The sequence below is a fragment of the Hypanus sabinus genome, chromosome 12 (assembly GCF_030144855.1).
Source record: "Hypanus sabinus isolate sHypSab1 chromosome 12, sHypSab1.hap1, whole genome shotgun sequence".
Classification (NCBI taxonomy): domain Eukaryota; kingdom Metazoa; phylum Chordata; class Chondrichthyes; order Myliobatiformes; family Dasyatidae; genus Hypanus; species Hypanus sabinus.
In genome coordinates, this window is record NC_082717.1 from 107,025,543 (window position 1) to 107,040,353 (window position 14,811).

At 38.7% G+C, this 14,811-nt stretch overlaps 1 protein-coding gene across 1 annotated transcript in view; it reads left to right on the forward strand.

The window, feature by feature from the left end:
* LOC132402422 (beta-taxilin-like) overlaps positions 1 to 14,811 on the forward strand; it is a 71,375-nt gene that overhangs the window by 23,036 nt on the left and 33,528 nt on the right. The window contains exon 2 of the mRNA XM_059985279.1: positions 623 to 1,124. Coding sequence (XP_059841262.1) covers positions 623 to 1,124 — 502 coding nt within the window. The remainder of the gene's footprint in view (positions 1 to 622; positions 1,125 to 14,811) is intronic.

Here is a 14,811-nt window from a genome sequence, read left to right on the forward strand (position 1 = left end):
GTGGAACGCCCTGACAGGATGGTGGTAAAGGCTGATATATTAGGGGCAGTTAAGAAGCTCAGAGATCACCACCCCACAGAAACAGATGTTATGGCCCATTTAGAGAAAAAGCCAAACTGGCATTTTGCCTAGTCCCTTCAAATCGCACCTAGACTATACTCCTCACGTGCAAATTGCTCTTAAAATTGCTATCAAATCTGCGTCCAGCACTTCCACTCTTCCACACTCTCACAGCCCTCTGAATAAAGAAGCTCTCCCTTGGGTTCTTCTTAAATATTCCACCTTTCACTCTTGACCCATGACCTCTAGTTCTTGTCTCAGACAACCTAGGTGGAAAAAGCCTGCTTGCATTTACCCTCGTCTACTTCCCTCGTAATTTTATGTTCCTCTTTCAAATCTCCCCTCATTCTCCTACACTCCAGGGAAAACAATCCTAACCTACTCAGCCTTTCCCTGTAACTCAAGTCCTAGCAACATCCTCAAAATTTTCAAGCTTATTGATATATTCCCTGTAGGTCGGTGGGCAGAACTGTACGCAATAACATGTTACACATTTAATTTGTTTAAGAGATTGTCACCTCTTCATCCCCTCAGGCTTTGATGATGTTGTGCTTCTCCTCAGGCAGGCCATTCAGAGATGGACAGCCGTGACACTCACGTCCCTCCTGACGGGACTGGGGGAGAGGAGCCAGGCCAATACCCAGCATCAGGCCCTAGCACCCACGAGCTGGAGAAGCAAGTAGCAGACGAGCCTGTGGCCTCACCACTGCCCGACCCAGACCCGAAACTCCCCAGCACCCCAGATCAGTCACCAGTGGAATCGGCTCCCCCCACACTGAAGGAGGACACCCCCCCTGAGAGGGAGCCCCCAGAGGAGGCTGACATAGGAGAGGAGCTGGAAAAGCAGCTGGAAGACATCATCAGGACCTACAGGGGCTCCGGGGAAAACTCAAAGGGAAAGGAGGCTGAAGAAGAGGCAGAGGGGTGTGAGGCTTTAAACAATGAAGAAGTGGAGACCCAGGAAGATGGGGAGAAGGAGTTGCCAGGTCCTACAGCCACTGGCGATACTAACAAGGAGATGGGTAAGGAACAGAAGCCGGACAAGAAGAAACTGAAGGGACTGGGTGAGTAGACAGAATTTAGAACATAGAAGAGTACAGCACCAGACAGGCCATTTGGCCCACAACCTTAATGCCAGATTATACTAACTGTCATTGTCCTGTGTATCATCCATATCCCTCCAATCCCTTCATATTCACCTGCCTATCTACAACTGCTTAAACTACACCAGACTGCCTGACTCCACCATTATCCCAGGTAACAAGCACTCTGTGTAAAGAAAATTGCCCCTTGTGCTTTTGACGTTTTTATCCTGGGCAAAAGATCCTGACTGTCTACCCTGTCTAATCAAAGACACTGCCCTCCATAAACGTTCTGTCTTCTCCCCTCTCCCATCGGGCAGAAGATACAAAAGCCTGAAAGCTCGTACCACCAGGCTCAAGGGCAGCTTCTATCCCACTGATATCAGACGCTTAAATTGACCTCTTGTACAATACGATGGGCTCTTGACCTTACGTTCTACCTCATTGTGACTTTACACCTTATTGCTTACCTGTACTGCACTTTATCTGTAGCTGTAACACTTCATTCTGCCTTCTGTTAATGTTTTTACCTTTTGCTACCTCAACGCACTGGGTAATGATCAGATCATTACACAGGAAGAAGGCACAGGAGCCTCAGGACTCACACCACCAGGTTCAGGAGCAGTTATCACCCCTCAGTCTTCTGGCTGTTGAACCAGACACTCAACTTCACTTGCCCCATCTTTGAACCGCTCCCACAACCTATGGACTCATTTTCAAGCACTTTTCACCTCTTGTTCTTGATATTTATTGCTTTTATATATATATATAATTATCATTATTATTATTACAATCGGTCCTCCGTATCCGCAGATTCAACCAACCGCGGATCGGGATCAAAAAAAGATCCCAGAAGTTCTCTCTCTAGCACTCGTTGTTTGAGCATTACAATACAGTGTAACAACTATTTACATAGCATTTCCATTGTATTAAGTATTATAAGTACTGTAATCTAGAGGTGATTAAATGTATTACTCATTGTTTGAGCATTGTTCACCTCGCGTCTCATTCATTCACAACTTGTGTTGTGAGTGACAGGAAGGAGTTTAAGGCTAGTAAGGGATGGCTGGCTGGCTATGTAAAGCGCTACAGCCTCAAGAACGTAAAGATCACGGGAGAATCGGCATCATTGGTTCCCAGAAGAGCTACGATGATTGCGCCTGCACCGAACATGTACAGACTTTCTTATTTTGTCATTATTCCCTAAACAATACAGTATAACAACTATTTGCATAACATTTACATTGTATTAGGTATTATAAGTAATTTAGAGATGATTTAAAGTACACGGGAGGATGTGCGTAGGTTATTTGCAAATACTACGCTATCTTGCATACGAGACGTGAGAATCTGCGGAACTTGGTATCCGTGGGGGGGGTCCCGGAACCAAACCCCTGTGGATACGGAGGGCCGACTGTATTATTTATCTTTGTACTTGCACAGTTTGTTGTCTTTTGCACACTGATTAAATGCCCAAGTTGGTGTGGTCTTTCATTGATCCTATTATGGTTATTATTCTATTATTGTTATGGTCCGGTCTGGAGCCCGCATTCTGGGCCTTGATCCGGTCCACAGACTCCGGACTCCGGGTCTTGTAGCCGTCCCTCCTTTCTCCCTTGAGCCCAATTAGTCACACCTGTGGATCATCGTGGCTTGTTGGGGCTCAAGAAGGCGCTCCTGATGCCCATTGGCTGGCGGTGTATATAGGGGGCTCTGGGACGGACTGACTGGGGGAGGTGTGTTGCCGATTGCCCTGGCTTGGAGGTCTCATGGTTAAAGATGAGGTCTTTGAATAAGTCTGACAGTCACCCTGGACCTCGTTCCCTTCCTATCCCTTGCTTCTGTTGGGCAAGCCTGGCTGGACTGCAGTTGCCTTGTGGGGGACTCTGCCCCTTTCCATCCCTCACTGCTGATGGGTTGTGCCCTACAACCTGCTCAGGCCCCCCCCATATTCCTGCCTGGGAGGTCTGGGCCCTGCCTAGGAGTTATGTGGCCAGGCCAGTGAACTCCTAGACCCTCCCTGAACTCTTGGATCCTCCTGCCTGCCTGAACTCTAAGACTCTCTCGGAACCCCAGCATCACCTTGAACGTCACGTCCCTCACGCACACCACGGTCTCCATGTCTTGTCTCTCATTTAGTTGTTCCCGTCCTGCCCCTAGGACCTCAGTGCCTGCGTCCTGCGCTTGGGTCCATTCCATGTCCCCTTACGACAATTATGGATTTATAGAGCATACTCACAAGAAAATGAATGTCAGGGTTACATATGGTGACATATATGTACTTTGGTAACAAATTTATTTTGAACAATATGCAAGACAAACTTTTCATTGTGTCTTACTACTTGAGACAATAATAAACCAATTCTAATTCCAATACCAATCAGAGTGTTAAAAATCTCACTTCAGCCTCTGGGCGGGAAACCCAAAGTTTGTCTAGCCTCTGCTTATAGCTCATACCATCTAATCCACACAGCGTCCTAGTAGCCCTGTTCTGCATCCTCTCTAAAGTCTCACATCCATCCAACAGTGGGACTATCAGCACTGCACACAAGTGTCACTTGATGATGTTTAATTAAGTGTGACTTTCTTATTTGTAAAATATAACTCAGTCATTTACCAATGAAATACATCAGGGTTCAAAACTATTTGATTATTTTCCCACTACTGAGCTAACATTTTTTGGGGAAATGGTGAAATGTTTACCTGAACTGAAGTCCCCAAAGTGGACTTCTGCACTGGATTTATCAAATTCCACATATTTATCGAATTCCTTGGTGTAAGCCACCTTTGGGTCAGCTTCCACTACCCTTTCAATAAAATGGGAACGTCTATGGTTTTGGAATCGGAGAAAGAAGCAGCAAAGATCCAGACAATCCTGAGGCAGGGTTTCAACCCAAAACGCCGACACTGCTTGACACATTGAGTTCCTCCAGCAGATTGTATGTTGCGTCTGCAGTAACTTGAGTCTCCATGGAAACGCATTTTCCAAGTGCCAGCATTTTCCCCTCTGAGCCACGCTGCCCAACAATCCCCCAATTTAATCCTAGACTAATCACAGGGAAATTTACAATGACCAATGAATCTACCAGTTGGTACGTCTATGGACAGTGGGAGGAAACCTAAGCACCCAGAGGTAGCTCACGTGATCATGAGGAGAATGTACAAACTCCTTACGGGTAGCGGTGGGATCTGGGAGAGTTAATAGTGAACAGGACTTGCTACAGACAATATAAGAAATGTCAATGTTACTAAGAATCTCGTCAGTAAAATTAGCAAATAGGAAGAAGATTTAAAATGTTGTTGAGTGGTGCCACAACAACAACCTCTCACTCAACGTCAGCAAAACCAAGGAGCTGATTATTGACTTCAGGAGGAGGAAACCAGAGGTCTATGAGCCAGTCTTCTTTGAGGGATCAGAGGTAGAGAGGGTTAGAAACTTTAAATTCCTCAGTGTTATCATTTTAGAGGACCTGTCCTGGGCCCAGCAGGTAAGTTGCATTACAAAGTAAGCATGGTACTGCCTCTGCTTCCTCAGGAGTTTGAAAAGATTTGGCATGGCATCTAAAACTTCAACAAACTTCTAAAGCTGTGTGGTGGAGAGTATATTGATTGGTTTGATTGGTTTGAGCATAGTTTGATTGGAGTATATAGTTTGGTATGCAAACACCAATGCCCTTGAACTGAAAATCCTACAAAAAGTAGTACGTTCGGCCCGGTCCAGCACAGGGGCTCCCCCCACCGTTGATCACACCCATATGGAGTGTTGTCTTAAGAATCCATCAGCAGAGACCCCCACCACCCAGGCCATGCTCTCTTCTTGCTGCTGCCATCGGGAAGAAGGTACAGGAGCCTCAGGATCCACACCACCAGATTCAGGAACAGCTATCACCCCTCAACCATCAGGCTCTTGAACCAGAGGGAATAATTTCACTCAGCTTCACTGGCCCCATCACTGAACTGTTCCCACAACCTATGGACCCACATCTAATGACCCTTCATCTGACGTTCTCTAATATTTATTCTGTATTTTTTTAAATTATTATTATTACTTCCTTTTTGCAGTTTATTGTCTTCTGCACACTGGTTGTTCAGTGTTGGTGCGGTCTTCATGGATTCTATTGTGGTTATTGGGTTTATTGACTACGCCTGCAAGAAAATGAATCTCAGGGTTGCATATGATGACATAGATGTACTTTGATAGTAAACTTATTTTGAGTTTTGAACAGTTTGCAAGACAAGCTTTTCACTGTCTTACTACATGAGACAATAATAAACCAATTCTAATTCCAATATCAATCAGAGTGTCCAAAATCTCTGTCGGGACTGCCTTCCGTCCCCGGTCCAACTCCTCTTTATAGCTCATACCCTTTCATCCTGACTGCTCTCCAAAGTCTCCACATCCATCCTGATCTGGCTTCTGTATCTCCTGCCTGATCACAGCTGCAAGAAGATGGCATGGTCAGGAGTTCTTAGATGACAGCTGTTGCCTCCTTGAGGCAGCACCTCTTGTAGACGGTGGGGAGGGATGTGATGGTGGTGTATCGGGCAGAGCCGGCTGCTCTCTGCAGCTTCTTGCGTTCCAGTTGCACTTGAATTAACGTACCAGACCATGATGCAATCAGTCAGGACTTTGAGTTACAAGCAGTGATGGTTTCTGAATTACAATCTACAGCTGCGTACATAAAGATCACTCTCTTTTAGAACTGTGCACAGTGGGAAGCCACTTGGCACAAGTGGGCTGGAAGCTGATTACCATATTCACACTGATAATGATAGGCTGTGTCCATGCACATTGAGGACTGCTGGAGGTGGGGGCTGGGGCCAGCACTAGTAGATATCACATCAGTGGATAATGAGAACTGTGTGTACTTCGACGCCAACCAGCCCATCGGGTACATGCTAGCCCCCAGCAGAGAAATTTTATCCAACCCATTCCCATTTGCCATGCAAGATCATAAGACGTAGCAACAGAAATAGGCCATTTGGCCCATTGAGTTTGCTCTGCCATTTCATCAAGACTGATTTATTTTGTCTCTCAATCTCATTCTCCTGCCTGCTCTGCCCTGACTCATCAAGAACCTATCAAAAATACCCTGTGACTAGGGCTCCACAGCCCTCTGTGGTGATGAGTCGCACAGATTTGCTACTCCCTGGCTGAAGAAATTCTTCCTCATCTCTGTCTTAAAGGGGCATTCCTCTATTCTGAGGCTGCGCCCTCTGGTCCCAGACTCCCCCACTATAGGAAACATTCAGTCCATTCAGTCCAGGCTGTTTTGTTTTGTAACATCAAAATATTAAACTAATTCAAAGGAAACCAGGGAGTCCAAACTGTGAGTCTAACTTCATGTTTACTTCAAGTAGGGCACTCTCATATCATATGGTAGCATTACTTATACAATTCATGTATTTATACATCTAAGTCATAATGAAGTATATAAACATTTTTAGCATTATGCTTAGTCAAGTTATAACATTACTCAAACATTACTGAAATATTAAATACACAACACTCTTCCCTATAAATTCCAGCTCAATAGAGAATGCACCTCAGCTCTATACACAGTATACCATATAGTACACCTACAATATAGATATCCACAGCATTGTACATTTTAAATTGTCCCATTCAGGCCTGAAGATTTAATTGCTGTGGTGGATTTCTTACTCTTGTGGGATAGTGTCTTTGCTGACAAAGTGAGACGTGGCTGCAAGAACAATCTTAGCCTCTGGGGCCTCCTCTGAAGTTGACTTTGAGACAGCAGGAAGTGGTAGCCACCTTTTCTCTGCTTCCTTTTACTTTGTCGAGTTTGTGCATCTCAATCTTGGGAAGGTTCACTGGAACACCACGTGGAATATTTCTTCATTTAACTTCTTATTAACTTATTTGTACTTACCCTCACTGCAGTGTTCTTGATCAATCCTCTGAGCCTCCTCTGTTAACCCCCAATTCTGCCAGATTCTTTGGACCGGAGAGACCCTTCGGCAGTGGTTCCACACTTCTGAGACTCCAAGACCTCCCCAAAACCAACAGAATTCTTAGTCCAAATTGTCGCAAAAGGCGCTTACCTTTTGTTTGGATGCACCCTTAATTCTGTTAGCCCTGTGGGGTTCCCTAGAGGACTGGGAAGCGTCCCCAATCTGCCGTTTCCTTTCTGTGGGTCTCTTTCCGATCCTGCCGGCTATGCCAATTTTTGTCGTGGTTTCTTGTGCCCCACAAACGACCAGGAGACTCTTCAAGAAGGGTTAAACTTTAATTTGCAGATCAAAGCTGAGACAGTCATTGAGCTAGTCACTGATTGCCCACCGATCCTTGGACATAGCATTTTTTATAGCAATCTCCTGGTTTAGTTGCATTAGCATATCCAATCAGTCTACAGTTGCGTATCACCAGTACATCAGCTCCGGACTTCAACTATTGTTTCTACCCATTAACTTAATCATGTTCTAATCTACTTTTTGGGCCACATGTTACCTCATCCCTGGCCACAGTTATCTCTTAGCTAGCCTCTCATTAACACACCATTATCTTCTTATTTGGCTACGTTCTTAAATTACTGATGTGTTCAATAGTACAGAGACAATACAGAAATTTCATTCCGGCTGATAAGTTGGATACATAGTAAGTATAAGTTAGCTACATTCTCAAGGCATTGATGTGTTCAATAGTACAGAGACAATACAGAGATTTCATTCTCCTACTAAATTGGATACATATATAGCAAATAGCAAATACAAAGCCGACTACATAGTTTTGGTTACACAGCAAACAATGCAACTTTATACTCCAATACTTTATGATCTGATCTCCTCTTGGTTTCCTCATCCACCACGTCATCTGACAAATCCTGTTTTCAGATCTCCACTGACTCCTTTCTCTTTGGTCTTCCATTCATCCAGCCGGGCTTTGGTCTTTGCATCTACTTTTGTGACCAGCTTTTTGTTTCCCACTTGAAGTTCATGAAATAACCTTAATGCACACAGAGGAGGTTCTGGTTCTTTATGTTCACAAAGGTCGAATACTTTCAACTTTCCTGAAGCTCCTTGAACTCTCTTCCAGACAGATTAGGAGAATGGGCAGAGAGGTGGCAGCTGGAATACAGTGTCAGGGAAGTGTATGGTCATGCACTTTGGAAGAAGAAATAAAAGCATGGACTATTTGCCAAATATTGAGAAAATGCAAAGCATCTAAGGGGCAAAGGGATTTGGGAGTCCTCATGTAGGATTCCCTAAAGATTAATTTGCAGGTTGAGTCAGTGGTGAGGAAGACAAGTGCAAAGTTAGCATTCATTTTGAGATGACTAGAATATAAAAGTAATGATGTAATGCTGAGGCTTTAAAAAGCACTTGTGAGACTTTTTAGTATTGTGAGCAGTTTTGGGCCCTTAACTGAGAAAGGATGTGCCAACATTAGACAGGAGGGGGACGTCACTTGACGACGTAGGATCGAGACGCTGGAACCCAGCCCTCCCGTAAAAAAATCAATAAATTAATGTTTAAGTGAAGAAAAGTTAGTCAATACTTTCTTAAGGTTACTTATAAACTACTCCAGATTGTTTTAAGCTATGCCTCATAAGCAGAGGATGAAGAAAACTACTACCGCGAAGACCGCTCAAGTTGGAACAGAATCAAGGCCTACTTCTACCGAAGAACTGCGGACTCAGGTACAATACATCACCGGCGAAACAGAACAGGAAACTGCGGCAGCATGGGCCATTTCTAAAGGAAAAGATCAACGAGAATTGCGCAAACGTAAAGGAACGAGCATGTGCAAACGAGAGCAACCAGAACTACAAATCTCAGCTGCGACTGAAACCGAAAGTGAAAGTGAATCTGAGAGAGAGTCAGATTCTCTGGAAAAATCAGACTAAGATAGAGATGAAAGTTCCTCTGAAAATATAAAAAAGACTTTGAGGCAAATAATGCATAAATTAGAAAAATTAAATGCATTAAAAGTGAGTAAAAGTAACCAAAAAGTAATTAAAGAAAAAATGATAAATATGGAGACTATGTTTGATAAAATGACAAAGAAACGGGAAAAAATGGAAAAGAAAATTACAGATTTGGAAATTAAAATGGAAGGTATGGGTGGAAGAATGAAGAAAATGGAAGATGATAATAATGCCTGGACATCAGAAAGAAAACAACTCGTGGAAAAAATTGATAAGCTTGAAAATTTTAGTAGACTCAATAATATTAAAATTGTTGGACTTAAAGAAGGTACCGAAGGAGAAGACCCAATAAATTTTTTTCAAAAATGGATCCCTGAAAAATTGGAAATGGGAGAAGAAACTTCAATTGAGATTGAAAAGGTGCACAGAGCCTTAAGGCCAAGATCTCAAGATGATCAAAATCCGCGATCAATTTTGATAAGATGTTTAAGATACCAAGATAAAGAAAAGATTTTGAGGGCGGCTGCCCAAGGTGCCAAAAGAAGAAATGGTCCATTGATGATAGCAGAGAAACCAGTTCTTTTTTATCCTGATATAAGTTATAACCTTTTGAAGAGAAAGAAAGAATTTAATTCAGCTGAAAAAGTCTTATGGGAAAAAGGTTATAAATTTTTAATGCGTCACCCAGCAGCACGGATAATTTTTTTGGAGGAGGGAAAAAGATTTTTTCCGATTATCGAGATGCGGAGGTGTTCGCACAAAAACTTCCATCTATTCGCTAATTAAACGTAGAGACTTCTAAATGTAATGGTTAAAGACGAAGACAGAGATAGCGAATGGAACTGATGGACATTTAAGGATGATACAAGGGAGAAAAGTAAAATTTTAGAAATACTAATTGAGAATAGTATTTTTTTTCTTTTCTTTTATATATATACTTTTTATGTTGTGGGGGGGCTGGGGAGCTTTGAATCGGTTACTACGGGATTCACGTGTGTAATCATGGCGATTGCCATGACCCGTACAACAGAGGGGGGTGATGTTGTGTTTTTTTTTCTTTCACTACATTAGTAGGGGGGTATTTTGTTTTTTTCTTTATACTCTATTTTTCTTCTATCCTTTTGCCTGGATGATTGGTGGGGACACACATAGCAACATGGAGACTTCTAAAAAGATTTCCCAGGATAACACGAAAGTTGAAAGATTAGGCATTATTATAGATTGGAGTAACATAATTAAAAACAATGACTAATTTATTTAATTTTTTAAGTTTTAATGTTAATGGGCTTAATGGACCGGTAAAAAGAAAAAGAATTTTAACATATATTAAAAAAAATGAAAATAGATATAGCTTTCTTACAAGAAACTCATTTAACAGACATAGAACATCAGAAATTAAAAAGAGACTGGGTTGGAAATGTTATTGCAGCTTCATTTAACTCAAAGGCGAGAGGAGTTGCAATTTTGGTTAATAAAAATTTACCAATTAAAATACAAAATGTATTAATTGATTCAGCAGGAAGATATTTAATTATACATTGTCAAATTTTTTCAGAACTATGGACTCATGAATATTTATGCACCAAATGAAAATGATGTAAAATTTATACAGGAGGTCTTTTTGAATTTGGCTAACGCACATGATAAAATATTAATAAGTGGAGATTTTAATTTTTGTCTAGATCCAGTTTTAGATAGATCAACAAAGGCTGTTACAAAATCAAAAGTAGTAAAATTAACTCTATCGTTGATGAAAGACTTAAATTTGATTGATATATGGAGAAGAATCAATCCAAAAGAAAGAGATTATTCATTTTATTCAAATAGACATAAAACGTACTCAAGGATAGATTTTTTCCTATTATCAACGAATATTCAAGATAGAGTGAAAAATGTGGAATATAAAGCAAGAATATTGCCTGATCACTCTCCTTTAATAATGACAATGATAAAGAGGAATCAATTTATAGATGGAGATTTAATTCAATTCTACTAAAACATCAAGATTTTTGTGATTTTATGAAAAAGTAGATTCAGTTCTTTTTAGATACAAATTCACATTCAGTTGATGATAAATTTATATTGTGGGAAGCAATGAAGGCATATTTGAGAGGTCAGATAATAAGTTATACTTCTAGAATTAAGAAGGAATATATGATAGAAATAGATCAATTAGAAAAAGAGATTATAAAATTAGAAAAAGAATCTCAATGAAATATGACAGAAGAAAAACGAAGACAACTTATTAATAAGAAGTTAAAATATAATACACTCCAGACATATCAAACAGAAAAGGCAATTATGAGAACTAAACAGAGATATTATGAACTAGGTGAAAGATCACATAAGGTCTTTGCATGGCAGTTAAAAACAGATCAGACTTCTAAAACAATAAATGCAATTCGAACAAAAGTAAATAAAATTACTTATAAGCCTCTAGAAATTAATGAAGCTTTTAAGAATTTTTATTCTGTTATATAAATCAGAATCAAAAAATGATGACATCAAGATAGAAAGATTTTTATCACAAATAACTCTTCCAAAATTAAATACGAAAGAACAGAAGGGATTAGGTATGCCTTTTACATTGAAGAAGGTTGAAGAAGCTCTGGGATCACTTCAAAGTAATAAATCTCCAGGAGAAGATGGTTTTCCACCTGAATTTTATAAAAAGTTTAAAGATTTAATAATTCCTCCTTTTATGGAGTTAATACATCAAGCGGAAAGAACGCATAAACTTCCAGAATCTTTTTCAACAGCTATTTTAATAGTATTGCCAAAAAAAGATGGAGACCTTTTAAAACCAACATCATATAGACCTATTTCTTTATTAAACACTGATTATAAAATAATAGCAAAAATCTTATCTAATAGATTATCTAAATGCTTACCAAAATTAGTGCATATGGATCAAACAGGATTTATTAAAAATAGACAATCGGCAGATAATGTAACCCGGTTATTTAGTATCATCCATTTAGCGCAAAAGAGGGAGGAAACAAGTGTGGCAGTTGCTTTAGATGCAGAAAAAGCATTTGATAGATTGGAATGGGATTTTTTATTTAAGGTATTGGAAAAATATGGATTAGGAACATCATTTATAAAATGGATTAAAACCTTAAATACTAATCCCAAAGCTAAAGTAGTGACAAATGGTCAAATTTCAACATCATTTCAGTTAACAAGATCAACTAGGCAAGGTTGTCCATTATCACCTGCTTTGTTTGTGTTGGCAATAGAGCCATTAGCTGAATTAATTAGAATGGATCCAGATATTAAGGGTTTCAGAGTTAATCAGGAAGAATACAAGATTAACTTATTTGCTGATGATGTTCTACTTTATTTAACAGATCCATTACATTCATTATGCAAATTATCTTATAGATTAGAAGAATATGGGAAAATATCAGGTTATAAAATAAATTGGGATAAAAGCGAAATTTTACCTCTTACTAATGGAGACTATAGTCAATGTCGATTAATAACTCAATTTAGATGGCCAGCAAATGGTATAAAATATTTAGGTATAAGAGTTGATAATGACATAAAAAACTTATACAAATTAAATTATTTACCACTTTTGAAAAAAATTCAGGAAGATCTTGATAAATGGATGGCATTAACAATAACATTAGTAGGTAGAGTAAATACTATAAAAATGAATATATTCCCTCGACTACAATATTTATTTCAATCATTACCAATACAATTACCCCAGAAGTTTTTTCAAGAGTTAAACAAATATGTGAGGAAGTTTCTCTGGAAAGGTAAGATGTCAAGAATATCATTGTAAAAATTGACATGGAAATTTGATCTAGGAGGATTACAACTTCCAAATTTTAAGAATTATTTTAAAGCAAATCAACTTAGATTTATTGCATCTTTTTTCGAGAAAGATAAACCGGCATGGATTAGAATAGAATTAGATAAAATAGGAGAAAACGTACCAGAAGATTTTATATATAAATGGGAATCTAAATGGATATGGGAAAAGGAAGAATCTCCTATATTAAAACATTTGATTGACTTATGGAATAAGATAAATGTTGATGATGAGACAAAAAATCTTTATTAGCAAAGAGATCTTTAATTCAAAATAGACTTATTCCTTTTACAATGGACAATCAACTTTTATATAATTGGTTTCAAAAAGGGATTAGATATATAGGAGTGTTTTGAAGGAGGTATATTAATGTCATTTGATCAATTAAAGAATAAATATAAAGTACCAAATAACACTTTTTTTTGTTACTTTCAACTAAGGGCTTATTTAAGAGAAAAATTAGGTCAAACAATGTTATTGCCGAAATCTAATGAAATAGAAATTTTAATTCAAAAAGGAAAGATTAAAAAATTTATATCTTGTATGTATAATTTGATTCAAAAACAGGCAATTAAACAAGGAGTCCATAAGTCAAGACAAAAATGGGAAAGTGATTTGAATATTAAAATTGAAACAATTGGTCAAGAATATGTCTTGATAGTATGACAAATACAATAAATGTTCAGTTAAGATTAGTGCAATATAATTTTCTACATCAATTATATATTACACCACAAAAAAATAAATTAATTAAAGCCAAATTTATCTGATCGGTGTTTCCGATGTAACCAAGAAACTGATACTTTTTTACATTCTATATGGTCTTGTTCTAAAATTCAACCTTTTTGGACAAATTTAAGACTTTTACTGGAACAAATTACAGGAACACAACTTCCTCATAATCCAATATTACTCTTACTAGGTGATATTGAAGGGATAAAACCAAAACTCAAACTAAATAAATATCAGAAAGAATTCATAAAAATTGCACTGGCAGTAGCCAAAAAGGCTATTGCAGTTACTTGGAAATTGGATACATATTTAAGTATAGATTGTTGGAAGAAAGAAATTTATGGCTATATTCCATTAGAAAACATTACTTATAATTTAAGAGATAAATATGAAACATTTCTGAAAATTTGGTGCCCTTATTTACAAAAGACAGGACTAAATATATAGGTGCTCTGAAGATGAAATAATTGGTTATTTGGGGAAAGAAATAAATATATATACTAAAGTTATTACGAACTCCATGGAGCATGTGAGGATCTCCCGATATCCAGGCACTCTTTCTTTTTTTTTCTTTCTTTCTCTTTTATTTTCTATAGAGAAGTTAGGGGGAGGGGTTAAGGGGAGGGGGGAAGGGTTATATACATTTTTTTTCCATACTTTACTCTGTAATCACTTAAAAACACAATAAAAAAAGATTTCAAAAAAAAATTGGACAGGATTCAAAGGAGGTTCATGAAATTATTCTGGGATTGAAAGGCTCGTCGTATAAGGAGCATTCGATGGCTCTGGGCCTCTACTCACTGGAACTCAGAAGAATGAGGGGCAATCCAATGCGAGATTGGTAATTGTTTCTCATTGGTTATTTCATTTGTGTTAAAAATGGTTCAATTTGTCCAATACACATATCTTTTGTGTAATCAAACTTGTCAATTTTTCTGATGTGGCCAGACATTTCCCTCCTTTTTCTCCTGATACTCACTCTTCATGAACCAGTGAATTCTAGCATTTTCTGGACTTTGTCAAAAATCTCAATCATGTCTTTCCTTCCAAGTGACATATGCTGAGCTGTTTTTGTTTAACTCAACAGTCTCTGCACATGCTGGATTGTATTTTTTTACCTGCATTTTTTTTTTAATTCAAACATCTCACAGCGCTTCAATAGCTTGGTAACAACCTTGGGAACATTTTAAAAATACCTTGTCAACAATGTTATGTTTTGTAACTT